Source organism: Dermacentor andersoni, chromosome 7 (genome assembly GCF_023375885.2).
Source record: "Dermacentor andersoni chromosome 7, qqDerAnde1_hic_scaffold, whole genome shotgun sequence".
NCBI classification, from domain to species: Eukaryota; Metazoa; Arthropoda; class Arachnida; order Ixodida; family Ixodidae; genus Dermacentor; species Dermacentor andersoni.
Window position 1 is genome coordinate 94,067,592 of NC_092820.1, and position 26,844 is coordinate 94,094,435.

The 26,844-nt window shown below is 47.1% G+C and overlaps 1 protein-coding gene across 1 annotated transcript in view; it reads left to right on the top strand.

Annotated features, from left to right (window-relative positions):
• The window catches only part of LOC126534112 (uncharacterized), a 59,085-nt gene that overhangs the window by 7,999 nt on the left and 24,242 nt on the right, over positions 1-26,844 (top strand). The window contains exons 3-4 of the mRNA XM_055072978.1: positions 6,652-7,429; positions 23,914-24,090. Coding sequence (XP_054928953.1) covers positions 6,652-7,429; positions 23,914-24,090 — 955 coding nt within the window. The remainder of the gene's footprint in view (positions 1-6,651; positions 7,430-23,913; positions 24,091-26,844) is intronic.

Consider the following 26,844-nt stretch of genomic DNA (forward strand, 5'->3'; position numbering starts at 1 on the left):
GACAATAGACAGTTAAAGCATGGCGGGGAAGATTAATCCTAGGGACATGTAGACTGCTATAAGCCAATACTTAGATGCGAGGCTCAGCGCTGCTAGTGACGTTTCGCGACGCTGTTTTGGATGAAAGAAGCCATGGTTGCAGCAAGCTTGAACTTAACACATACGCAGAAACAAACAAGCACCTAGTAACCTAAGAGATTGGGCTAGTTTTTGTATCAGCCAAAATCTTGCAGTGCAACTTTGGGCGAGTACATAAACCGAAGAACAGACTAGGTAGTATAGGTCACAGGAAGTCTTGTTTTCGTTGGTATTTGATCTGCGCTGCTAACCCTTACTTATTCTTCTTTTGTTCTTTGTTTCCATTTCGCAACGTCTATTTCTAGTTTGTAATGAAGATCGCCACTTGAACTTCAACGCTTGCCCCTGTCTCTCTGTTCTCTCTATTCGGCTTCTGTTCTCGTCCGAGTCGCGCTATTACATTTTCAAAGATTTACGTCGTGTTTAATCCTATCCCGATCACATTGTCAGCAAAGGAGCGCAGAAATTTATCACTAATGAACCTCCATTCCGCTTATCTGCTAGTGTTACCGAGTTTTGGCGATGACATAATCAGCATGACTGTATTCGCGCGTATTTTCTTCTTCAAACAGAGGAGCCGTGTAGCACAATAAGGCACGTATTTCGAGGAAGGTGTGGCGTTGCTTACAGTGTCTTACGATGGTGTCCCGAGCTGTTCTTGCTTCAGGTTCCTAGATGAGTTTCAAAGTAGCGTCATTTTCCCTTTCCTGCCACCCATGTCTTCTCACTCTCATCAGACAGCGTGCCACTAGCGCGTCCAAAAGGTTCCTAACCTCTCGACACGTGTGCAAAAACAAACACGTTCTAGCTTGTGCCGTACTACATTTATTATCTGTAGTTGTTTGAAACTCGTATTCCGTGCCGTGAATCTTTATTCATGCGTCCTCATCAACCTAATCCCCAGCCTATTCTTATGTTCACCGGAGCATGAAGGTCTCACCCAGCAATCTCAAACTGCCCGCGCCTTGCGCTAGCTGATTCCTATCAGTTTGCACCTGCAAACTTCGTGATTTCATCACCCCACCTAATTTTCTGCCGTCCTCGACTGCACTTACCTTCCCTTGGCATCTATTCTGTAACTCTAATGGTCTGCCAGTTATCTATCCTACTCATAAAATGGCCTGTCCAGCTCAATTTTTTTTCTCTCTTAATGCCGACTAGAATATCAGCTATCCCCTCTCTCTTCCTGTCTCTTAAGCTACGGTTAAAAGTTATTTCATCGCTCATAGCGCGCTCCTTCACATGTTCTGGGGCTTCTTTGTCAGCGTACAAGTTCCTGTCCCATATGTTAACACCGGTAGAATGCAATACGATTGTACACTTTTCATTGAAAATGGTAAGCCGCCAGTCAGGATTTGGTAATGCCTGCCGTACACACTCAAAGCCATTTTTATTCTTCTGTAAATTTCCTTCTCACGCTCAGGGTCTCCTGTGAGTAATCGACGTATATAGACGCAGTTCTGTAGTGACTCCAGAGGCTGACTGGCCGGCCTGAATTGTCGTTCCTTTGCCAGGCTATTGAACATTATGTTTAGCTTCTGCATATTAATATTCAACCCTAGTCTTGCACTTTCTAGGTTAAGATCCCCGATCATTGGCTGCAATTGGTCCGCTGCGGTATTGCTGAACACCGCAATGTCATCTGCTAACCGAAGGTTGTTTCAATATTCGCCGTTGTTCCTGACTCACAATCCTTCCCAGTCTAATATCTCGAATCTCGCTTCTAAGCATGCAGTGAATAGCACTGGAAAGATTGTGCCCTCTTGGCTTATACCCTTTCTCGATAGGTAATTTTCTCCTTTTCTTGTGGAGAAGCAAGGTAGGTGTGGAATCTTGTTAAATGTTTGCCGAGATATTTACGTCTTGATTTCGCAATTTCTCCATGACTGCTGGCATCTCTACTCAAAGAAGTGCCTTTTAACAATGTAGCAAAGCCATATGGAGAGGTTGATAGTACTCCGCAAATTGCTAAATTGCCTGAATGAGGACATATAGGTGAGCCATTGTAGAATATCCCTTCTTGAAGCCAGCATGTTTTCTTGTTTAATTGACGTCATGTGTTACCTTGATTTATTGGAAATTATATTGGTGAATATTTTCTATAATACTGAAAGCAATCTAATGGGCCTATAAGTCTTTGACGTCTCACTTCTTATGGATTAGTATAATGTTGGCATTCTTCCGGTACTCTGGTATACTTGAAGTCTTGGGGCATTGGTATAAAGAGCTGCAATTTTTAAAGCGTAATATACCCCCGTATTTGATTAAACTGACTGTTATTCCATCTTCTCCAGCCACTTTTCTTCGGGACAGGTCTTGTAAGGCATGTCTTGCAAAGCCCTTGTAACTTCGTCACTACTTATACAAGGAGCGTCTGTATCCCGTTCATCACTACTTACAACGAAGGTCGCTCGGCTGGCTACTGTACAGTTCATTACAGAAGTCTTCTACTGCGTTACTATATCTTCAAAATTACTGATGATATTGCCCTGCTTATCTTCCACTGCATACATCTTGCCCTGTTCTATGTGTATGTTGGCGCAAGCCATACTACGCGCAAAAGAACTTTGGAACCTTTTGCATGTCACGAAACCACCATAAGCCAATCGCACATTGACAATGGCGGAGAGAGCGAGGATGAGGAGGGAACATGTCTAGGGACCGTACTTTCGCTTATACTCCCTTGATATAAGCCCATGCTCAATTTCGCGCTGTTTTAGAACGGTGACAACTCCGTAATTTCGCCGCTGTTCGCCACCATCCTAGGTAGAGAGGCATTTCCATTCCCAATTGGCCTACGGAAGGCGCGTCGCATTACTATCACTATTCTTAACCGCGGACAGGTGCTGCAAAAGGCTGGCGATCACTGCAATTACTTTATTTAGTTATGTGGCAGTGCCGCGCAGGGAACCTGCATACGCCTTCAATATACCGATGTGTTGCCTCTTTCTTTCATTTGAAAACACTAAGTTTCTTTCTTTACAGTTGCACAGTTGCATGTTACACGAGACACGGAGAGCAACAAATTCCGGAGCATATGGCTCACGTGTGGCAGCATCATCCCGTGTCGAGAACGTGAATTAGGTCTTGTTACTCCTGCCGCGCTCGCTTGTAAGAAATTTATGAGAAACCAAACACCGGTGGTTACTGTCCAAGAATAAGTTTAGACCGCTCTGGAATGTGACTAGTTGTAGTACTACGTCGAACTATGTTGTATGGGTAAGGCTCTTACCACCAGGCCGTACCCGTACCGGTACAAGAGGAGTCACTTCCTCAAGGCACAGTTCCGTATCCAGTGCACCGTCTGCGACCGCCCTCTGGAGGCGCGGCGTCTTAAAGGATGTCTCAAAATGTTAGCTGTTGAGAGGAAAGAATGCCGCACTGCGCCACCTTACCTTTGTGCGATACTGTACCACCTTGCGGTTCCTGCCGCTCTGTTAAACGTCACTTTCTTCGGTGTCGACCCACGAAAACGATTAGAGACGAAAAACCGCGGTTGGTTGCCCAAGAAAGATAACCGTTCTTGATCTGTTTAACAACACGGTAAATGTGTAACGTGAAGCACTTACATATACATTTTTTGTGCGTGTGCGGCTGTGTGCAATGGCTATTCAAGAAATGGGATTATACTTGCATGACGCCAATGATCGCGGGCACTGTAGCCTATCTCGGCCATTGTTTATTCTACACTCCAGTTATAGTCATCGCAGCTTCTTGGCAAACCACCATTTTAATTCTAAAGATAGTCAAACTTGGAGGAAAGGTTCGCCCAGCATTGAGCGGTAAGTGGCATGTGCTTTTTCAAAGGCTGACCCCACCCTAAAAACGAAAAGTATGCTTGAGTATGAAGGCTGCTTGCTCTCGATTTATAGCTGGACCCCACAACAGTCCATGCTGAATATGGCGGCGTTCACGTGGATATCTTTCTAACCGGAATTTGAATCTTATAAATGTTTAAGCACGTCAGGGTGCCTTGCCACGAGCCACCATCGAGGCGTACATTCGTGGACAAATGAAACGCCAACGGAAAACGATGAAGTGGCAGACGGCGAAATCATCAATCGAGGGTTCAGTTCCACACCGCTACACGTCTCCGGTCCGCAAATAAGACGTCAGATCCAATAAGCCTAATAACGCGTGCTTTAATCAACCAACCACTGTGACTCAGTAGCTATGACATCACGCCGCTGAACACGAGGTCGCTTGTTCGACTGCCGGGCGTGGCTGCCGCATTGTCGTGGGGTCGAAATGCGAAAAACTCGTCAAATGACGGAAGCGGGAACAACTGAACGTGATAAATTTAGCGCTGACCTGTTCATGTTTCATTTTTACCGACTTTCATGCAGTACTTTTTTTTCGGCTGTGACACAAGTGTTCGGGAACCTCATGGATCTTCAGTGAGTTTATTTACTTTATGTGGGAAATGCCATCTGCAGTTCAGCGTAGAACATGGTGGCACCAGGTGCGCTCCTTATCAATATGTCCAATCAAACCTGATTACAGCGAAATGTACCGAAGGTTCGTTCTGTCAAGTAATTCGATAAGTCCGAAGACGTATACAACGAACCGTTATGACGAGAAGCTTCGCGCCTTTGCTGAAATGCTGCTTTCGCTATTGCGTTATGCGCCGTATTGCACACTACACTTGGTTACACTCGAACATGCTGCCGAGCATCCTGGCCCGCATGATAAAAAAAAAGAAGTTCGAAAAGCATATGCAAAAAAAAAAAGAATATTGACTGCGGTTAAATATACTAGGTAGGGGATGTTAAAATTTCGATTGATCGAATGTGTTTTAATATATGTCGCTAGTTAAGGGTCGCGTACTATGTAACCGTATGTAACCGGGTTTCAAGTGCATATAACAAATCTGCCACGCTCCCATCCATGTTTTATCTAACTCATGCCGTGGAAGCCTTAACAGATCGACGTGTGCGCTAGGGAAATTGGAGCAGCTTAGCAGTTTTCGCTTTCCTCTTGTGCAACTCAGGGTATACTTTACTATGAACTAAGGTAATTAGTTACCGAAAATGAATTACCAAAGTTTTACAGTATTGCTTTAAACGCAAAATTTTCAGTGGAGAAGTTGTTAGAGCCCCTTTTGAGAAATATCCAAATGATTATTTTCCGTGAGGACAGCTGCTGTGGATTTAATTTTTTTCTTGGCTGCAAATAAAGTGCGCAAGATTCGAAGATGGTACCACGTGACTACGCGATTGCGCGCAGCGACATTGGGGCTCTCAAACAGGCTGCCAACGAATGTTCGAAGCAGCACGCAGACCGAAGGCACGAATAGGCTGCAAAAAAAAGCAAACAAACAACGATAGTCGATGGCCACCACTGACATCCTCGATACGTCGCCATCCACAGCCAGAACTACCTCGTCCGTTACGCTGTCTGTCAACAACAGCAAAAAAAAAAAAAAAATTGAGGTCCCTTAGGCTTCGTCTTTAAGAGTTGCACGCGAGAGTATTCAAAGATCCCTGACTGCTTCTCACGGCTCCCGGCAACTGCAGCGCATGTAACCATAATGCTTACTGGGAAACGCTCGCGGCGAACGCTGTTCACGCAGGCGAGCTTTGTGGTCATTCTTTTTTTTTTTTTTTGATAGTGTGCAAATAACCGACCCACCCCCCGCCCCCCCACCTCTGCTCCTACTAAGACAGGCTTCAAATGGCAGCTGGAGAACACTATCGCTTTAAATGCGGTGTGTATTTGAGTTTCCGCGTAACAGAATTATCATTTCTCATATATTCAAATTACAGGCCGAGGCTATCATGTCTGCTGCTTGTGTGTAAGTCGTACTTTACGATTTTTCTAGCGCATTTTACTTTGCGAAAGCCGATTAGTTGAGTAACTTGTTTGCGCTACACGGAGAGCTTGCGTGGTCCGGTATGAGTGGGTCGCAATGATTATTTCTCGAGACGACGGTCGACGCTGGGCGCGGGACGCCAACGCCATACTTTCTGCGAGACAGGGCTCTTAACGCTTTCGCGTTCAAATGCTGAGAGAGATTCAGGAATTTCCATGCCTTATAAATCTCATATCCCTTGACTCCAGTCCCTTCATTATTTAGCGAAAGCCAATACCAATGTATTCGATTATTCTCTGCTGCTCAAGGCCTGTTCATGTCTTCGGTCTGCGTGCAGCATCGATCATTCGTTGGCAGCCTGCTTGAGGCCTCTGATGTGCATTTTCTAATCTCCAGAACTTGATTTGCAGCCTAGAAAAATGACAACAGCAGCAGCCATCATCACTTAAACCAATTACGTAACAAAGGGCTCCGGAAGTCCTGTTTTGAAAATTTTGCGTTTAAAACAATACTGCAAAAATGTGTTACTTTTCTACAAATAATTAAACCTGATAGCAAAATGTACTCTGAGTTGCTGAAGAGGACAGTGAACTATACAAAGTAGGTTGCGTTTCCGCAACGCCCTCATGGAACTTTTATTGCTTGGCACGAGTTTGCCAAAATGAGTTTGCTGAGGGTAAAATAAATAAATAGAATAAACGGATGCATCGGGGCCTCTAGGAGTCAACGTTTCCCGCTCGTGTGCGTGCATGGCGATGCAGGAATACCGGTTCGATGCTTTTGAAAGCGCTGCCAGTGACGCTCTGCCGAAGGCCGCGGCTTCGTCGAGCTCCCTCCAACAACCCAAAGTCGGCACTTCTAGCAAGCCGAAGTTGGACGCCGGGAGCACGGGGGTCGCGGTTGTGAACCTGAAGGGTGGTAGGCCTAAGCCTAAGCCTAAGGACCGCGTCGCCAGCCCTAAACCAGACGCCGGTGCCGCCAGAGGAAGGGCCACCGCTGTGAGACCGAAACCCACCAAAGCCGGCGGCACTGAGCCTGACCGTTCACCAATGTCCAGCCCGAGGCCCGCCGTCGTGAAGTCCGCCATGCCAAACTCGAAGCCAGAGCCCATCGGAACGCCGCAGGGGACCGTGAATCTGAGCAGCGGCGCGCCAAGTCCGAACAGCCCTGTCGCGAGTGCCAAGGACCGTGGCGTCGTCAGTCCCAGGAAGGGCGTCATGAGTCCCAAGAAAGGCGTCGCGAGTCCCAGCAAGGGGGTCACGAGTCCCAGCAAGGGCGTCACAAGTCCAAAGACGACGGGACCGAGCACTGCCGTTATTGGCGGGACCAGTCCTCGCACGGCTGGCTCCCTCCCGACGTCGGAGAAGCGCGGCAAGAGCAAGGCGCATGGTCGCGTGCCTATCTCGGCCGCCGCCGACGGCGTCGAAGGAGGGAAAAACGACGAGGAGGCGGCCGCCAGCAAGCGCCATCACAGCAGGCGCAGATCGAGGGTGGTGGCGGCCCTGGCCAAGTTCCGCAAGTCTCTGAAGCCTCAAAAGGGTGAGTGGTCTTGCAGACCATTTTCTAGACGGAGTCCACCTCTTCGGCTTTTCTAGTCTTGTTTTGGAACGTCACAAATGCGTATTTGGTGCATGAGAATAATAAAATGAAGAAATGCCGCTGTAGATTATATCGAACTGTGCATATTGTAGAATGCTTGTGAGATGACAAATTATTTATTTTTCATATATTGAAGTGTGGAAATTGCGATGGCAGATTATTTGAATGCTCTTTGCACGCCCCCCAAGCCATGTAGGCAGCCTTGGAATGCACAGTCTACAGAGGTATGAACAAGGACCTAGCCGTGGTGCGCCACAATGTGTGGACATTTCCGGAACCTTAGGAAAAGCCAGTGCTCTGCGGCAACAATCCTAGATATATTGTCGGAGCAGAATCACTGGAATTGTTATTTCCCACATTAGTTTTCTTTGTGGTTCCTACAGGAATTAAAGTACACACTAGGGAAAAATACACCCTCGAGGGTGCATTAGATGTCGAAACCTCCTTTTGTCGCCCTTATTTTCTCTGAAGATATTAAAAATAGATGCCTTCCTTAGCGGAACACCCTTACTGCACCATTTCATTAATGTCAGGGTGCTAAAAGTGTCTTTCTGTGAAACATACACCTTGCAGAATATAAGAGTGCTCGGGCTTGTAAAGAGTTCAAGAAAAAGTATAAAGCCGTAAGTGCATATTTCCCAGGTGTTCGCTCCAAAGCCATTTCTTGAACACGTCATATGGTCACGGTCGGCTATGAATGCCGACATGCTACTCCACGTATACATAGTGGCGGTGAAGTGGAAAGGCAAACTTTTTCATTCATTTGCTACCCCGCCTTACGCTTTTTTACGACTACCTTCGTTTACGTTGTTTCAGCTCGGTGCTGTGTTATAGGCCATCTGCCAATCGTCAGCGAGTCATAGCGTGTCAGCCAACCATAGTTCTTCAGGCGCATGTTTTCGGCTGGTGTTTCACTGGGGCCGACGCTTTATTATGCGCAGTAAGATTGCACTATTTATTGCAGTTATCGTTTGCGATAAACATTCGTGCGTGCACGCAGAGCAGTCTTCTGCCGATAAGAACAGAACACTCATTGTGGAATTGGCGCACCCCGGTCGTAAAGGAGAAATACACTGCTTCTTTTTCTCGTCTCTCCTTCCCGCCTTTCACACTTTCCTGCTAGCTTTGCTTAAATTGTTTCACCTTGGTGCCGATTTATAGACAAACTGAACCACTTAACAGCGTGGCGTCAGCCTATCAGAGCAGCGAGAGGAGCTACTGCACCCTTAAGGTGCTGTATTGAAGTCCCCTGGTGATGTGGATGGTTTGGTTAGAGGTAACCCTTTTGGCTAGCAATCTGTAGGCACGCAGTTCGAATCCAGGATGCGCAGCTTTTGCTATTTTAAACGTCTCGGAAAACACTTTGGAATTACCTCAGAGGATGTTGTTACGAATGAATGTTACGAAGAGGAAGCCCGATGCACAAATGAGTGTACAACTATTTACATGGGGCAGGTAAGTGCTAAGCGCGCAGGCTGGTACACGTCTCAGAGCTCCAGGAGACGGTCTACCACTTCCTCTTTGTCTCCCTCTGGCGCGCACGGTCCTGCCCAAGTGCACCGTAACACTATGTTAAGATGAGGTCCTAAGTGCATAAGCACCCAATCTCTGAAACTTTTCTATAAGGAACTTATATTTCTTAGGAGGTAATCATCTGCGCATTCGTGGTGGTCGGCTCTGTATGAGCGCACATAATTGTGCTCTGGAAAAATAAACCTTTCTTGGTAGTTTGCGCTTTGTGTATCGTCTTGTCCTTCTCTTTGTGGCCGTTTCGGCCTCTGCGGTATGCAACCCGAAGATCACGAACAAACAAGCCCAAATTTCCACTATCTTGATTGGTCTGAATATGTATTCATGGCGTTCTAAATCTCATCATTTGCTTGATTGCAATTAGTTTTGGTAAATTAACGCAATTAAACGGTACGAACATTCACCAATCTAACATTTCTAATGAAACTGTAGAACCCGCATCGTTGAGACCCATTCAATTTGATTTTATGAAAAAAAAAAAAATAGGGGCAGCTTCTCACTAGTGGCGTGAAGACTGGGCAAACAGCGAAGCTGGCGGCCCCGCCTAGGTTATTCTTGGTTCGGGTACGTTTATGCGTGGTTATGCTTGGAGACTCGACCAAGCTTTCTGCATGGTTATGCTTCCAGCCACGGTCAAGTTTTCTGCTTGGTGTCGTTGTTAGCCCTCCAAAGAGCAATGAACACTCGGTCACTAAAGTATGTATAATGTCTTGTTCTCTTATTTTAACTATCATTAATTTCTTTCGTCGTCGTCGTCCGATGGCACAACTACACAGGGCAAATTTTCGTCCAGCGCGTCTTCACCTCTGTAAACCTCGACCTCGACGCGTCTGGTTGCACGCACGCTTTTGCTCGGTAACGCGAGCTCGTAACTCCTGATCTTCTGCAACTCGTTGACGCTTCTCCGCCGCTTCACCGGTGCGATATTCGGGATTGGACCGAAGTCGTCGCATCCGTTCTCGCAAAGCACAAGCTTTCGTTAAAAAATGCCAGTGCCTCAAACTTGCCGCTTCATTGCAAGGCCTGCGGGAATGAGAATAAGCAAGTACGTGAAGCAACGCTTCATTATACAACAATCATGTTTAAAAGAAAAGATACTGTGACGCATGGACTATTGGAGGCCAACCAAACTATTGGAGGCCAACCAGATTGGGATAAGAGGGAACGCCTGGGTCAGCACCCCGTCTCTGAACATTTACAGAAATGAAAGCGCGTTTTTAGATAGGTATTAGATTTTGGTTAATCTTGTGATTCCATTCCTATACATCTTCTGTGTTCTCGCGTGTGCGCATTCACATGGTCAGTGCTCCCTCTTTTTCTTCCCCCTCTCCCCATGGCTATATATTTAGCCGCTTTCGACCTCAATAAACAGTTGCAAGTAGCACCTTGTCATGTCATTGTTCTTTCTTCATTGGTGTACTGTCTCTGTGGGCCTTCATCTTTTGAAAACTATACTTAGTTCGAGGTGCTTTGAAACTTCTCGGGTAACGGCGGTACAACGCTTTCTAGCAGCTGCCTATATGTGAATGGTAACGATATCCCGGGTCGCATACCGACTCTAGTTGCTGACAGTGTAGCTCTAGAGCAGCCTCCATGCAAGATTCCCCGCTTGGAAAACCGTTGAATGCGTCACGGAAGGCTCGCAAAAGCAGACGTTTTTCATACTGAAGCTGAACAAAAAAACCGTTACCGCACGTTGGAAGTCACGCATTACTCAGAACGTGCAGCTCCTGGGCCAGGTCTCGTAACCCTATGGGTTGCCCTTTTGAAGACTATGGAGTGAGGAAACAAAGTAGGAAAGAGCGTTACGCAACGCAGAGAGCCTTGGCAAGCCGCATCCTTCACGTTTTCCCTCGCAGTATCTGCGCGACAACTTAACCTCGTAAACTCATCGTATGGGCCGGGAACGTTTGGTTAAAGGTATTTTTTAATCGATGCGCACTTGCTCGGCCGCACTGCCGTATAGCTTTGCCTGCAGAGTTGAAAACACTAGAACATACCGCGCATTCTGACGGCCGATCTCTTATTTTGTCCATACGTGTGGCTTCAGCCGTGTTGGGCGGTGTTCCATGCTAATTCTTTGGATCTATCCTCCCGGCTGCACACGCTCAAATCCTGCCATATTGTCGAGTTCATTATCTTGCCATCTTCGATTGGCTCATGTTCCAGCTGCCGCTTTTCCGATGGGCTCAGGACGCCAACATGGCAGAATTCCAGAACATGGCGCAAGTTTAGCCGATTCGACATAGCTTTGCCCTTGCAGCCGCCAATGAAAGATAACAGCAAGGCCATTTCGACAAAATGAGAAAATATGAACTAATCAGAGAAAGCTTGGCAACACCATAAGCCAACCAAAATGACAGGATTGCCCATTCGACAAGACGGCGCGATTTGAGCAAAGGAAGCTTATAGGCCCCACCAGGAGCCAAACAGAGATGACAGAATGATCTATTAGACAACATGGCGGCATTTGACAGTGTCAGGCATAGCCTAACCCTGTTCATTCTCGTCTTACCATATGCTAGGCTCCCTGTTAGCACCCCCGCAGGGGGTTCTGCGTGAGCAGGCGTTTGATGTGTTGCGACACCACGTACCCGAGCACACGAGGGTTGGACCCTCCCGCGTGTAGCCGTACGCGGCTTAGCCGTGTATAGGGAAAAAGGAATCCTGGGGTTTGAGCCAGTGCTGGGTGTTTGGATCTTCATGGCCCCTCGGCGGAGACAACACACCTCTTCGGCCTCTGCTTCACATAGACGGCACCTCTAGACTGACCCATATATAGGAAATCGGCTGTCACATTTTCCTGTCTCTCTCTCCTTAAGTCATCGTCTCTGTCTGTCACTTTTTGGCCTTTCCTGTCCTCTTCTCTTTTCCATTTACTTCCTTTCTCTTTGGCGGCAAGGGTTAACCCTGTGTGGCTACCCTACCTTGGGTACACCATATTTGTTTATAGGGATGGGGTGCGACTGGTGTCGGGCAGAATTGTATGCAAGCTCTGCCGCGTCCCTTCGTTAGGCTCCGTGGTGGGCGGTCGGCGTTGTTGCTGAATTTTTGTGTTTTCATGGAAACTTCTTTCCCCCACTTCCTCATCGCCCCAGAAACGAGGGCGCACCGAAAATGTCTAAGCTTTTCGGCAATCGTACACAGACCTTTCCCCGCTTTCACGTAATCCACTCTGACAAACCTGGAAAGACAGTGAGAATGATCTCACTCTTCGTCGTCTCGAAATATCTGACGGAAATTTTCGGTCTCGGTTACAAAGCATCGAAAATGGCAAGTGATGATCTCCTTCTAGAGCTCCGAGATAAGAAATATGAAAAACTGCCCAAACTTGTATCTTTTGGGGGTGTCCCAGTAACACTGACCCCAAACCGCACCAGGAATACTTCCCGCGGCGTTGTCTCCAATGCTGATCTGTTAGAATTGTCTGAAGCCGAACATCTAGAGGGTTGGAATGATCAGAACGTGATCAATGTCAAAAGAATTAAAATGAGGTGTGACTAAAAAGAAATTGATACCAAGCACCTAATACTGACGTTTGGCTCAAGCAACCTGCCCGACACTATCGAGACAGGTTATGTGAAAATCCGAGTCAGACCGTACATCCCGAATCTTCTACGATGCTTTAAGAGCCAGTGATTCGGCCACAGTTCACAGAACTGCCGAGCCCGTCAGACTTGTTCGAAATGCGGTGCTAACGAACACCTCTCTCAATCATGTCAATACTCTGTGCACTGTGTAAACTGTGATGGGGAGCACGCCGCGTACACGCGGTCATGCCCGTCGTGGAAGAAAGAAAAAGAAATAGTAACACTAAAAGTAAAAGAGAATATATTATTAAAGGAGGCACGCAAGCGGGTTTCATACCTGCCCGGGAACAACTTTGCCAATGTGGCGCCGCCCCAACAGAAGGGACCATCGACCTCCTGTCTCAAAGGTCTCGTCAACCGAGACGAGGCCTTCACGTCAAACACAGCGCTCGAGCGCGTGTCCGACGCCTCGCAAGAGGCAATGGACACAACAACCAGCCAGACGGCGCCACCAGCGCCCAAGGAGCGGCGAGCCTCTCTCGATCGTTCCAAAAAAGACGAAACTCGCGTCGCGGCGCCTGGGAAGGGCTCGTGAGCTAATCTTCGTCTTTTAAACACACAGCACACAACACATTTATCACAACGGAGACACAGATGCAACAGTGGAATGCCAGAGGACTCCTTCGTAACTTCGACGACATTACAGAGCTACTATACAAACACAATCCAAAGCTTCCGTGTGTTCAAGAGACACATCTGAATCCTACGAACACTAATTTTCTTCGTACATACACCATCTTCCGGAAACACCGCGACGAGGCTGACGCGTCTGGCAGTGTAGCAATAATAGCTGACAAGCCTATCGCTTGTCGACCCGTTGCCCTTCAGACGCTCCTTGAGGCAGTATCAGTTCGGGCCATTCTTTTTTATGAATTAGTAAGTGTGTGTTCCATTTATATACCCTCTAACCATCATCTCGAGAAAGCAGTCCTCTGAAACCTCACTGATCAGCTTCCCGAGCCTTACATGCTCGTGGGAGATTTTAACGCACATTAGACTATGTGGGGAGACTCCCGATGAGACGCGAGAGGACGGCTTATTCAAACTTCGTTTTAAACTCCGGTGTGTGTCTCTTCAATAAGAAGGAACCAATGTACTACAATCCTCACCATGATTCATACTCGTCAATAGACCTGTCGATTGGCTCTTCAACTATCTTCCATGATCTAGAATGGTGTGTAATTAAACTCCATTCGGAAGTGGTCACTTTCCAGTAGTTGTAAACTTAGCAATACAACATGACTTCCATCCGCATGTACTTCGCTGGAAGCTGGCCTCAGCTGACTGGGAAGCTTTTAAGGAATGCACCTACTTGTCACGAGATTTTATAAATAATTTTACAATAGATCATGTCATATCATATTTTACCGGCTTTATCACTGACGCATCAGAAAAGTTAATCCCTCAAACAAAAGGTCGTTCACGTCGAAGAGGATTTCCTTGGTGGAACGATAACTGCAGACAAGCGCGGAAAAAGCAAAAGAAAGCATGGGACATCCTGCGCCGATACCCAACTGCAGAAAACCTTGTCCAATCGCAGGGAAGGCGCACGCGACGACAGGCTAAGAGAGAAAGCTGGGATAAGTTTCTTTCGGGAATCACTTCGTATACCCAGGAGACAAAAGTATGTAATGAGCTCAAAAAGCTAAAAGGGCAGCAAATTCACCCGTTTCCTCTGGTGAACGACCAAGGGAACACCTTGCAGGATCAAGCAGACTTTCTTGGGGAGCACTTTGAGCGTGTGTCGAGCTCAATCCATTATTCTCAATCCTTCCTAAAACACAAACAAATAGAAGAACGTAAACCGGTCGTACGTAAATGCAGACAGAATGAACCGTATAACCGGCATTTCAGTATTGCCGAGTTGAGAGGTGCCTTGAACGCATGCAAGCGCTCTGCACCGGGACCTGACAGTCATGTGTGACATGATCAAAAACTTGCACCTTGACACACAGGTTACACTACTCGCACTTTTCAACACTATTTGGGCTGCGGGATACCTTCCATCCACAGGGAAAGAAGCGATTGTGGTCCCTGTTTTGAAGCAAGGTAAAGACCCTTACTCGGCGGTAAGTTATCGCCCCATAGCACTTACAAGTTGCCTGTGTAAGCTTTTTGAAAAAATGATTAATCGTTGACTCATACATTTCTTTGAACTCAACAATATGCTCGATCCTTATCGGTGTGGCTTCAGAGAAGGACGGTCGACAACCGATCATCTTGTGCGCATTGGAGGATATTCCTCGCTATGGAGAAGGCTTGCGACACAGCGTGGTGCTACGGGATCCTGCGAGACTTGTCGGGAATGGGCATCCGTGGAAATATGTTGAACGTAATAGAAAGCTATTTGTCGAATCATATCTTCCGCGTGAAAATCTGCAACGAATTATCGCCACCTTTTAAACAAGAAACTGGTGTACTCCTGGGAGGCGTACTCAGCTGCACACTCTTTATCGTTAAGATGAACACACTTCGTGCTTCACTACTACCGGCCAAATTTTATTCTGTCTACGCGGACGACATTCATATAGGCTTCAAATCCTGTAACCTAGCTGTATACGAGAGACAGGCACAGCAGGGCTTGAACAAGGTGTCCCAGTGGGCAGACAAAAACGGTTTTAAGAGCAACCCCCACAAAATCACTTGTATTCTATTTACAAGAAAGAGAGGACTGGTTCCAGATTCTTGTGCTGAACTGTGTGGACAACAAATGCCTGTCAACAAATAGCATAAATTCCTAGGTATTATACTTGACTGTAGGCTTACTTTCATTTCACTCATTAAAGAAAAATCTCTAAAAACAATGAACTTACTGAAACTTCTATCCTATACTACATGAGGTAGCGACAGGAAGTTGTTTGATGAATCTTTACAAGAGCCTAATTCGATCACGATTGGACTATGGTGCCGTAGTGTATAAGTCTGCCGCTCCCAGCGCGCTAGAGATGCTAGATCCTGTCCACCATCTAGGTATCCGCTTAACCACTGGCGCTTTCAGGACAAGCCCTATTGAAAGCTTATATGCAGAATCAAATGAAGGGTCACTCCATTTTAAGAGAACTTACATCAGCCTAACATATTTTCTCAAAATGCACTCCAATCATGAACATCCATGTTGTTATACCGTTAACGATGTGGCGTGTGCTACACTTTACCGTAGTCGCCCTTCTGTAAGACAGCCTTTCTCGCTGCGTGTGAGGGAGCTTAGTGATGAAATGCATGTCCCGCTCCTCGAGCATTGCTTAATGCATCCAACCAAGCTGTTCCCTCCTTGGGAGTGGCAGGTGGTAGAATGTGACATATCCTTTCTATAAGTTACAAAGCACGCTCCAGAGGTCGAAACCCGAATGCACTTTCGAGAGCTATAGTACAAGCACTCCTGCGCAAAGTTCTACACAGACGCTGCGAAGCAGCCGACGGTCCAGTCTTCGCGGAATCCGATGTACTGCATCCGGAAACAAGTATATTTACGGTCGAGGCCTACGCACTATTGTCGGCTGTGAAGCATATAAGGCAATCAAAACTCCAAAAAACAGTTATATATACAGACTCCCTAAGTGTCGTGAAGGCCTTGATGCCATTCTGTAAGTACAAAAATTCAGTACTCAATGAACTCTATTCCATCCTGTGTATAGCTTATATATCCAACCAGCATGTCATTATACGCTGGGTGCCTGGGCATAGGGCATCGAGGGTAATGTTCTGGCGGACGAGATGGCAAGGTCAATTGCATCGGAAGCTATTAAACCTACAGTTGCTGTCCTAGCTGTCACAGATATGAGGCCTTTCTTACGAAGGAAACTGCGAAGGCACTGGCAACGCTTGTGGGACGCGGAAACAAATACTAAGCTGCAGGTGATAAAGCCAAAGTTAGGTTTCTCGCTCTCCGTAACAAAATCACGGCGAACAGATGCCCTATTCTGTCATCTCACAATAGGACGCAAATTTGGGACTCATAATTTTCTACTTTCTCGAAATGAACCTCCAACTGTGGTAGATGCGAGGAGAGGCTGACCGTCCTCCACGTCCTGCTGGAGTGTCGCGAAGCCGAAGCTGAGAGAAAGAAACATTTTCCTCTGGCATACCGCTATTGCACCCCACTTCATTCGGCTATGTTTCTTGGCAAAGAACCGCTTTTTAACGCGAAAGCAGTCGTGGTTTCTTGAATGATGTTGTCCTACATATTATTAGGCGCATACATTCGTAGCGCTCCGTCTCTCCACAGGATGCCGCTGCGACAGCAGCATTTTATAGCACATGCCTCCAGGCCCTTGTGTCTCAAGGGCTCTGGTGAGGTCGTAGTGCTGTGGCCAATCTTTACCTCTGACATGTTGTGTATATCATATCATTTAACGCAATGTACATTAAGGCTTAAAGTACACGTCATTAGTCATCGCCATAATGATATTACACGTAGATTTTACGCACTTTACAGCGACTATTTTAGGCCCCTTTACAGCCATCTCACATCAACTTCATACATTCCATCACTCCACTGCGAAGTATGGCGCTCTTTGGCCATACCTGGCCCTTGCGCCAATAAAAACCACACATTCATTCATTCCCTGTTAGCATGAGGTAGGCCAACTGCATCGGAAATGCGGCGATGGCAGGTCCCTTCCTCGGACGATGATCCGTAGTTCAACTGTGAAACTTCCTTTCCACTGGACCCGTATAGGTTTCTTTTGTAGTGGCGTGCTAGGCCGCGGATTTTTAAAGATGCTTTCCGCTCGGTCCTATGGCATAGTTATTATATACGGTTTGCGGCCGGCTAAGTTTACTGCAAACTTGGGCGGAGTGTTGCTCTGCAGTTGACTGACGAAGTGCGAAATGTGCGAAAAGAAATGGAATCGGAAAAAAAACATCGCTACAAGATCCCGACCCTCCTTTGAGATGCGGACCTTTTAGGCCCCCCGGCGGAGGCAACACACCTCTTTGGCCTCTGCTTCACGTAGACGGCACCCCCGGACTGACCCACCCTGGGGAAATCGGTAGTTGCCTTTTCCTGTCTCTCTCTCCCTCCAGCCTTCGTCTTTCTCTCACTTTCCACCTTTCCTGTCTTCTCCTGGCTTCTTCTTACTTCCAATTTTCCAGGCAGCAAGGGTTAACCTTGTGTGAATAGCCAACCTAGGTTATTTCATGTTTGGTTATAGTGGTAACGTACAGCTGGCGTTTGCAGGCCCTGTTTTTCAGGCCCTGCAGCGTCCCTTTGTAGGACTCCACGGTGGGTGGCTGGCGTTACTGCCGAAATTTCACATCTATTTATGTATAGCTCCTTTCCTCCACTCCCTGATCGCCCTCAGAAAAGAGGGCACACCGATGAAGTTTTTCAGTTTTTCGGACGCCAAGTCCACAACTTCCCACGCTTCCATGTAGTTCACTCTGAAAAACCCGGCAAACCAGTGCGCACTACTTCACCGTTCCTTGTATCAAAGACTTTGACTGATGTTTTTGGAGCCGGTTATAAGGCGACCAGGATGGCAAGCGGTGATCTCTTTCTGGAGGTCCGCGATAAGGAACAATACGAGAAACTGCCTAAGCTTGTGTCATTTGGGGATAACCAACTAACAGTAACCCCGCACCGTACAATGAACACCACCCGCGGCGTTGTCTCGGACGATGATTTGCTGGAGCTCACTGAGGCTGAGCTCTTGGAGGGCTTCAGTGAACAGAACGTTATAAATGTCAAAAGAATTAAGATGAGGCGAGACGGAAAAGAAATCCAAGCGAAACACTTGATAATCACCTTCGGTTCGAGCGTCCTGCCCGAGTCAATCGAGCAGGGTATATTAAGCTCCATGTTAGGCCATACGTGCCAAACCCCCTGAGATGTTTCAAATGCCAACGGTTCGGCCACAGCTCGCAGAGCTGCCGAGGCCGCCATACCTGTGCGAAGTGCAGTGCCCACGAACACACCTCTGAAGCTTGTGAGAACTCTCTCCACTGCGTGAACTGTGATGGGGAACACGCTGCGTACTTGCGGTCCTGTCCATCATGGAAAAAAGAAAAAGAAATAGTTACAATCAAAGTTAAAGAAAACATATCTTTCAAAGAGGCACGCAGGCGGGTAGCTTACCTGCCAAAGAAAAGCTTTGCCGAAGTGGCGCGTCAGGGGGCAGCGTCACAACGGCCTGCGGCGGCTGTCCGACCCACAAACAGTGAGTCGGCAATTACGCCATCTGCCCCCGCGGCGGTTGCAGCTAGAGCTGCTCCGTCAACCGAGGAGAAGGGACCATCAACCCCGAAGGTGGACGCAGCCGAGGCTGCCTCAACTTCCCAGGTCCCTTCCTGCGCTGGCAACGGCCGGCGCAGCCAAATCCCCGAGGGAGCCCCATCGACCTCCGGGCTGGTGGGCGCAGGGGTCTTGCCCTCCAAGGCGGTACCCTCGGTGGTAACTTCCCGCTCGCAAGAGCACGTGTCCGGCGCTTCACAAGAGGCAATGGACACTACACCCATCCTCAAGGCGCACCAAGCGCCTAAGGAGCGGCGAGGCTCCCTCGAACGCTCCAGAAAGGGCAAAACCCCGATTACAGGGCCTCGAAAGGGCTCTGTAGTCTAAAGCATAACTTCCGTTTCTGTACACGCAGCACTAATTTACTTTAAATGTGGATACACAAATTATTCAATGGAACATCATAGGTCTCCTTAGAAACATTGATGATTTCCAAGAACTCATTCACAAACACAATCCAAAAGTGCTGTGTTTACAGGAAACACACTTAAAACCAAAACACACAAACTTTATTCGACAGCACGTTACTTTTCGCAAAGATCGCAATGATGCTGTTGCATCATCGGGCGGTGCCGCCATTGTAATTCAAAAAAGCATAGCGTGTCAACGTTTGCAGCTACGAACGGCCCTCGAAGCAGTGGCGGTTCGAGTTGTCCTGCAAAACGAACTCATCACTATTTGTTCGCTTTACATACCCCCACTATTCAAATTAAACAAACCTGAATTTCAGTCCTTCATAGATGAATTTGCAGAACCGTGTGTTGTTCTTGGCGATTTCAATGCACACAGCAGCTTGTGGGGAGACTCTCGCATCGATGCGCGAGGTCGTCTCATTGAACAGTTCCTTTTTTTCTTCTGGAGCGTGCCTTCTCAATAAGAAAGAACCCACATATATTGCTGTCTTGCAAACAGATCCTTTTCATGAATAGATCTTAGTATAGTTTCCGCGTCTATACTGCCCGAACTGAAATGGGAAGTTACGAGCAATCCTTACGGGAGCGATCACTTCCCCGTACTGCTAAGAACATCTAAAGAAAATGAATTTCCCCCACAAGCTCCTAGGTGGAAGATAGATACAGCCCACTGGGAGAAATTTCGAACTCCATCTAGAATCTCATGGGCTGATATGTCTTCTTTAGAAATTGATGTGGCTGGGGAGTATTTTACAGCGTTCATAATAGATGCCGCATCAAAATGCATATCTGAAGGAAGTGGCTTGGCACGCAGACGGAGTGTCCCGTGGTGGAACGATGAATGTAGGATAGCTCGTAAAAAACAGAATAAAGCGTGGGGGTTGCTACGCGCTTCCCCCACTGCAGAGAATCTTATCAACTTTAAGAAAGTAAAATCTCAAGGCAGGAGAACCCGCAGGCAGGCCAGAAAAAAAAGTTTGCAGAACTTTTTATCGAGTACTAACTCGTTTACAGATGAGGCTAAAGTCAGGAACAGGGCAAATAGAATTAGAGGTCGACAAACGTACTCACTCCCTCTGGTAAATACACAGGGCGATACACTGCAAGATCAGGCAGACTCACTTAAGGAGCACTTTGAGAGCGTGTCAAGTCCAACAAATTATTCAGAATCCTTTCTCAAATACAAGCAAATAGAAGAATGTAAGCCACTCATAAGAAAATGTCGAAAGAATGAACCATACAACATTCCTTTTAGTACTGCCGAGTTCAGAGCTGCCTTGAGATTATGCAAGAGCTCCGCACCGGGTTCTGACAGAATCATGTATGAAATGATCAAAAATCTACACAATGACATTCAAGTTACACTACTCACAATTTTCAACACTATTGGGGCTGCAGGATACTTTTCCAACTGCATGGAAAGAAGCAATTGTGGTCCCTGTTTTGAAGCAGGGGAAAGACCCATCCATGGCGGCAAGCTATCGTCCCATAGCTCTTACAAGCTGCCTGTGTAAGGTTTTTGAAAAAATGATTAATCGCAGACTCATACATTTCCTTGAACTCAACAATATACTTGATCCCTATCAGTGTGGCTTCAGAGAAGGCCGGTCGACAACAGATCACCTTGTACGCATTGAAGGATATATTCGGGACGCATTTGTACATAAGCAGTTTTTCATGTCAATATTCCTTGACATGGAGAAGGCATATGACACAACATGGCGCTACGGCATCTTGCGAGACTTGTCGGAAATGGGCATCTGTGGCAATATGCTGAAAATAATTGAAAGCTATTTGTTGAATGGCATCTTCCGAGTGAAAATCGGCAACGTATTGTCGCGACCTTTCTTTCACACAAGAAACAGGTGTACCACAGGGAGGCGTGCTGAGCTGCACGCTCTTCATCGTGAAGATGAACACGCTTCGTGCTTCGATACCACCTGCCATTCTTTATTCTGCCTACGTTGACGACATTCAAATTGGCTTCAAATCCTGTAACCTCTCAGTATGCGAGAGACAGGTGCTGCAGGGCTTGAACAAGATTTCCAAGTGGGCAGACAACAACGGATTTAAAATCAACCCCCACAAAAGCTCTTGTGTTCTTTTACAAGAAAGAGAGGCCTGTTTCCGGATCCTTCCTTAGAACTGTGTGGACACTAAATACCTGTCAACAAAGAGCACAAATTCCTGGGTATTATACTTGACTACAGACTCACTTTCATTCCACACATTAAATATCTGAAAGAAAAATATCTAAAAACAATGAACTTAATGAAACTTCTATCCAAGACTACATGGGGTAGTGACAGGAAGCGTTTAATGAACCTATACAAAAGCCTAATTCGGTCTCGATTGGATTATGGTGCTGTAGTATATACCTCTGCCGCCCCGAGCGCGCTAAAGGTGCTAGACCCTGTTCACCATCTAGGTATCCGCTTAGCCACTGGCGCTTTCAGAACAAGCCCGATTGAAAGCTTATACGCGGAATCAAGTGGATGGTCCCCCCATCTACAGTGAACTTTTACATCAGCCTACATATTTCCTAAAAATATATTCCAGTCATCAACATCCATGTTTTAACACTGTTAACGATATGACATGTACTACACTTTTCCATAACCGTCCCTCTGTAAGACAGCCTTTCTCGCTTCGTGTGAGGGAGCTTAGTGATGAAATGCGTGTCCCACTCCTCGAGCTTCGCCTAATGCATCCAACCAAGGTGTTACCGCCTTGGGAGTGGCAGGTCATAGAATGTGACATATCCTTTTTAGAAGTAACAAAACACGCACCAGAGATCGAAATACGAACTCATTTCCTAGAACTCCTGCACAAGCACTCCTGCGCAGAGTTCTACACAGACGCTTCGAAGTCTAATGCCGGGGTGTCGTATGCTGCCGTCGGTCCATCCTTCTGAAAATCCGATGTACTACATCCGGAAACAAGTATATTTACGGCCGAGGCCTACGCACTACTGTCTGCTGTGAAGCATATAAGAAAATCAAAACTCCAAAAGTCAGCAATATATACAGACTCCCTAAGTGCCGTGAAGGCCCTGATGTCACTCTATGCACACAAAAATCCAGTACTTAATGAACTATATTCCGTCTTGTGTATAGCGTACAGATCTAACCAGCATATCATTATATGTTGGGTGCCTGGCCATAGGAGCATCGAGGGTAACGTTCTGGCGGACGAGATGGCCCCGTCAACCGCATCGCAAGCTGTTAATCCTACCGCTGCGGTGCCTGTCACAGATCTGAGGCCTTTCTTGCGAAGGAGATTGCGAAACCACTGGCAACGCATGTGGGACGCGGAAACGGATAATAAGCTCCACCTGATAAAACCACAGCTAGGATTCTGGCCCTCTACTACAAAATCACGCCGAACAGATGTCCTATTCTCTCGTCTGAGAATAGGACACACGTTTGGCACCCATAATTTTCTACTCACCGGAAGTGAGCCTCCAACCTGTGGTAGATGCGGGGAGAGGCTGACCGTGCTCCACGTCCTCCTAGAGTGTCGGGAAGCCGAATCTGAGAGAAAGAGACATTTTTCATTAGCATACCGACAGCACATTCCTCTTCATCCTGCAGTGCTTCTTGGTCCAGAACCGCTTTTTAATACAGACACAGAGCTAGGTTTTCTTAGAGATGTGGTCTTACATGTTATTAGTCCCATGAATTCGTAGCGCCTCCTCTCTCCAGAGGATGTCACTGCGATAAATGTTTTGCATAGCACATGCCTCCAGGCCCTTATGTTTCAAGGGCTCTAAGGAGGCAGTAGTGCTCTGGCATTTCTCATAATCTGATATATTTTACCTATCGTATCATTCTTTTTATATGCATCTAAATGTTCATAGTACAAGTCATACGTCATCGCCATAATTTTACTACACAGATTTCACGCACTTTAGAGCGTATATTTTAAGGCCACTTTACAGCCACGTCACACCAACTTCATAGTAATCATAATTACACTGCAAACTCATTAGCACAGACATGGCGCTCTTTGGCCATACTTGGCCCTTGCGCCATAAAACCCCACACATCATCATCATCATCCTTTGAGATGATGTCAACGTTACCTTTTACCATACATTTTACGCATGGACAAATATTCATGCTTACGTCGTTCGACAAATCGCCAAAGAGAAGGCGCACAGAAAGTTTAGCACAACTGCTGCTATTAATGGGAACTCTGGCGCTGCGGTCGTTAAGCTAGCATGGTTAATACCTCAATTTGTCTTGTCTTGGTTCTTGTGGCTTCAAACCTTTTTGTAACACCGTTTCCTACGCTTGATCTTTCTAAATTACTAGGCACTTATAATGTTCTAAACACAGCAGGACAACTGGCATCTGTGTACATGCGTATTCATTGCAGATTGTTGCATTTATACAGCCATATATTGTACAGTATGATCACATCACACAAGTCACAATGTCACTTGAAACCGCAAGGGCCAAGTTTAGGTCAATCCATGTACTGCCTTCGATGAACCTCACGCTGGCGCACCCGATGCTCGGTGAACCGCCACGCATGCTGCTCCTGTATATAACGTACGAGTTCTCTATAGCATTTATTGTAGAAGGCTCTTATATGCGCGAAACAGCCTGGTGCCATTGGCATGACGTTTGAAAACAGCGCTTGCACACATTACAGAAGGAACCGGCGGCTCTAAAAGCAGCTCGGAGACCACGCTGAGCAGCAAGGACCAGATGTCTCTGTTCGTGGTGTTGACTGTGACCGGGTTCCTCGCAGCCTTCGTGGCCATCCTAATCTTCGTTTTCTTCGTCGGCGGCACCAGCATACCCGAGACCATCGCATGCGTCACCGATGGTGCGGCCACGGGAATAAGCTTTAAGCTTCTTGGTACCCGATTAACTCTAACGTAATGTCTGCGATAGTGAGCAGGCCTGTTAACCATTTGTATCCTTTTCGATTAGCAGCCTTAGCCTACATCGACCACTTGTTGTCTGTCTACTTACGCCGCGGTTCAATCATATCTAATCCTTTAAATTCCTCTGGCGCTGGGTGGAAACCAACCCGCGTCGCACGGGTTTCTCAAGCACAAAAGTTTGACGGCAAAGCACGCTGCGCCACGAACGCCTGGGATTAGCGATGGATTAGAGAATTTTAGTTTAGGGGACGCAAGCGGCTTGCGCACGCAAGAACTAGGGGGGCCGGTACTACGCATGCGCAGACCCTGGCGTAGGGGCCTGCGCATGCGCAGTACCGTCGCCCCTAGTTGTTGCGTGCGCAAGCCGCTTGTGCCCCCTAAATTAAACTCTCTATTAATATCCGACTTAAGCGCGCACCGGCACGCCGCAGGGGCAGTCTCGGATACACGTAAAATGAAGGACATCGCGCGGTAGATTGCTCGCGTGCCGCTAGATAGCGCCGCGTGTCCACAGCTAAGCGCGAGATAAGAGTCCGACTGCAGTGGACGTCTTTTACATAGAGCGTTGCGGCGGTGGTTATAGGTGTGTCGCTACATTGCTTGAGTGCTAATCGCATCAACGTCGACAGTCATTGTCATCCGATGGGTCATGCCGGAATTTTCATCAATGCGAGGCATTCTTTGCCTCTTTCCAAACACTCTGCGGTAATCCAGCGCCCCCAACTACGGCGTGCATTTCAGGTCATACACTCTCAGACAAAGGTATCTGCCACACAACGGTAATCATCATCTGCCTTGCTTGCGTTGCCTTTCTTGAAAACGCCGCGCCCGCTAGTTTCCTGTCGGGAATGCTTGTCATGCTGGTAGCGCGCATGCCGTTCATTGCTGGGAAGTACCGGGCTCACAGCGTCTATGAAAGGAAATGCGGGCAAGATAGATGACGTTTATTGTTGTGCGGCAAGATACAGCCCAAAGGGTGCAATGTTGTTTTAGAGTGTAGTACTGATACGTAAAACTACAGAATTTAAACTTAATTTCTAACTAGTTTCAGAAGTTATTATAAATAGAACTCTGGCACTGATAATAGCTATCGTTGGAAAGAGGGGTAAGAAATGAATTACATACTTTATTTCATCCTTCAGGTTATATTACGGCGTTCTTTAATTTACCTTGCTGAATTTCTGAGAAATAACAGTTCAGTAAACGCAGGAAGGAAATACATTTCGGCCCACGTGCATAGTCACTACCAACTTTTGCGTACGTATATAGCCCTATATTCTTGAGTATACTGAATTTGTGGTCAGAAAAATCGCAACACCGTCTGTAACCAAAAGGACCAAGTTTAGGCAAAGCCAAGTCTCAGTAGCCATACTTGCAACTCCTGTGGACACTGACGTCATAATTCCCGCTTATAATTTTTGTGGGAAACTCTATGTATTGCGGTAGGTAGCTTACTGTGTGGCTTGTATGGGGCCTCTTCAGCAAGAAAAAACTGTGGAGGACGCTTAAGCTTCGCCTTTAAGAGTGGAACACAATAGCATTTCAAAGATCCCTGACTGCTTCTCACGCTTCGGCAACTGTAGCTTAGGTAAGCGTAATGTTTAGCGGGAAACGCTGGCAGCTAACACTATGCACGAAGGCGAGCTTTCTGATAGAAACGCGGCCTCTTGCGTTGGCCGCACATGCGCGGAGGCAAGCGCCATCTGGATGGTGTTGGAAGGAACCGGGCGCGCGCAGCTCTGTGAAAGGTAGAAACGCTGCAAAGGGGTTTGTGTTTGAGTTTCGGCGTGACAGGAATATGTTTTCTCTTATATTGAAACTGCAACCCGACGCGATCATGTCTGTAGGCTGTGTGTAAGTCATGCTTTACAATTTTTTGAAGCATTTCACTTTGACAAATTCACTTAGTAACGTCTTTGCGCTACACAGAGGGTCTGCGTGGCTGGGTATGCGTGGTATGTTCAGCGTCGTCAAGACGTTCGACGCTGGACTTGGGACGCCGACGTCGGAGTTTCTGCGACAGTAGGCCCTTAACGTTATCGCGGTAAAAAAAGTCCAGTGGTGGGTGGGATTCGAACCAAGGTGCACTCGTCGTGGTTGCTTAGTGGCTATGGTGTTGGGCTGCTAAGCACGATGTCACGGGTCGAATCCCTGCCACGGCGGCCGCATTTCTATAAGGGCGAAATGTGGAAACACCCGCGTACTTAGATTTAGGTGCACGTTAAAGAACCCCAGGTGGTCCAAATTTCCAGGGTCTCCCGTTACGGCGTGCCTTATAAGTAGACTGTGGTTTCGGGACGTAACACCCAATAATTTGGGCGCAGATGCAGGCACCGAGCGAGCGAATAACTGGTAACGTTACTTTCCTTCGATCTCTCGTGGTAGAGAACGCTTTTAGACGACTGGCTGTACGTCACGTTGCATAGCAACGATTTATTTGTAAAAGCGGGAGCATCTGTACGCGTTCCAGTTTCATCCGTGGCTACGAGGCGGCAAGTCTCGACAACTAAGGAGGAGGAACGAAGAAACTCCGCACCGAGTAAGTGAGGAACAAGTGCAGTGGCCCTCAAATTTAATCGGAACAATGAAATACCGTATTTAATGGGTGCCCGAAAAGTAATTGGACCGCAAGAAAATAAGCAAAGGATAACATGCTGATCGTGATTAACATCGCAGTTTTGCGCGCAATGTCA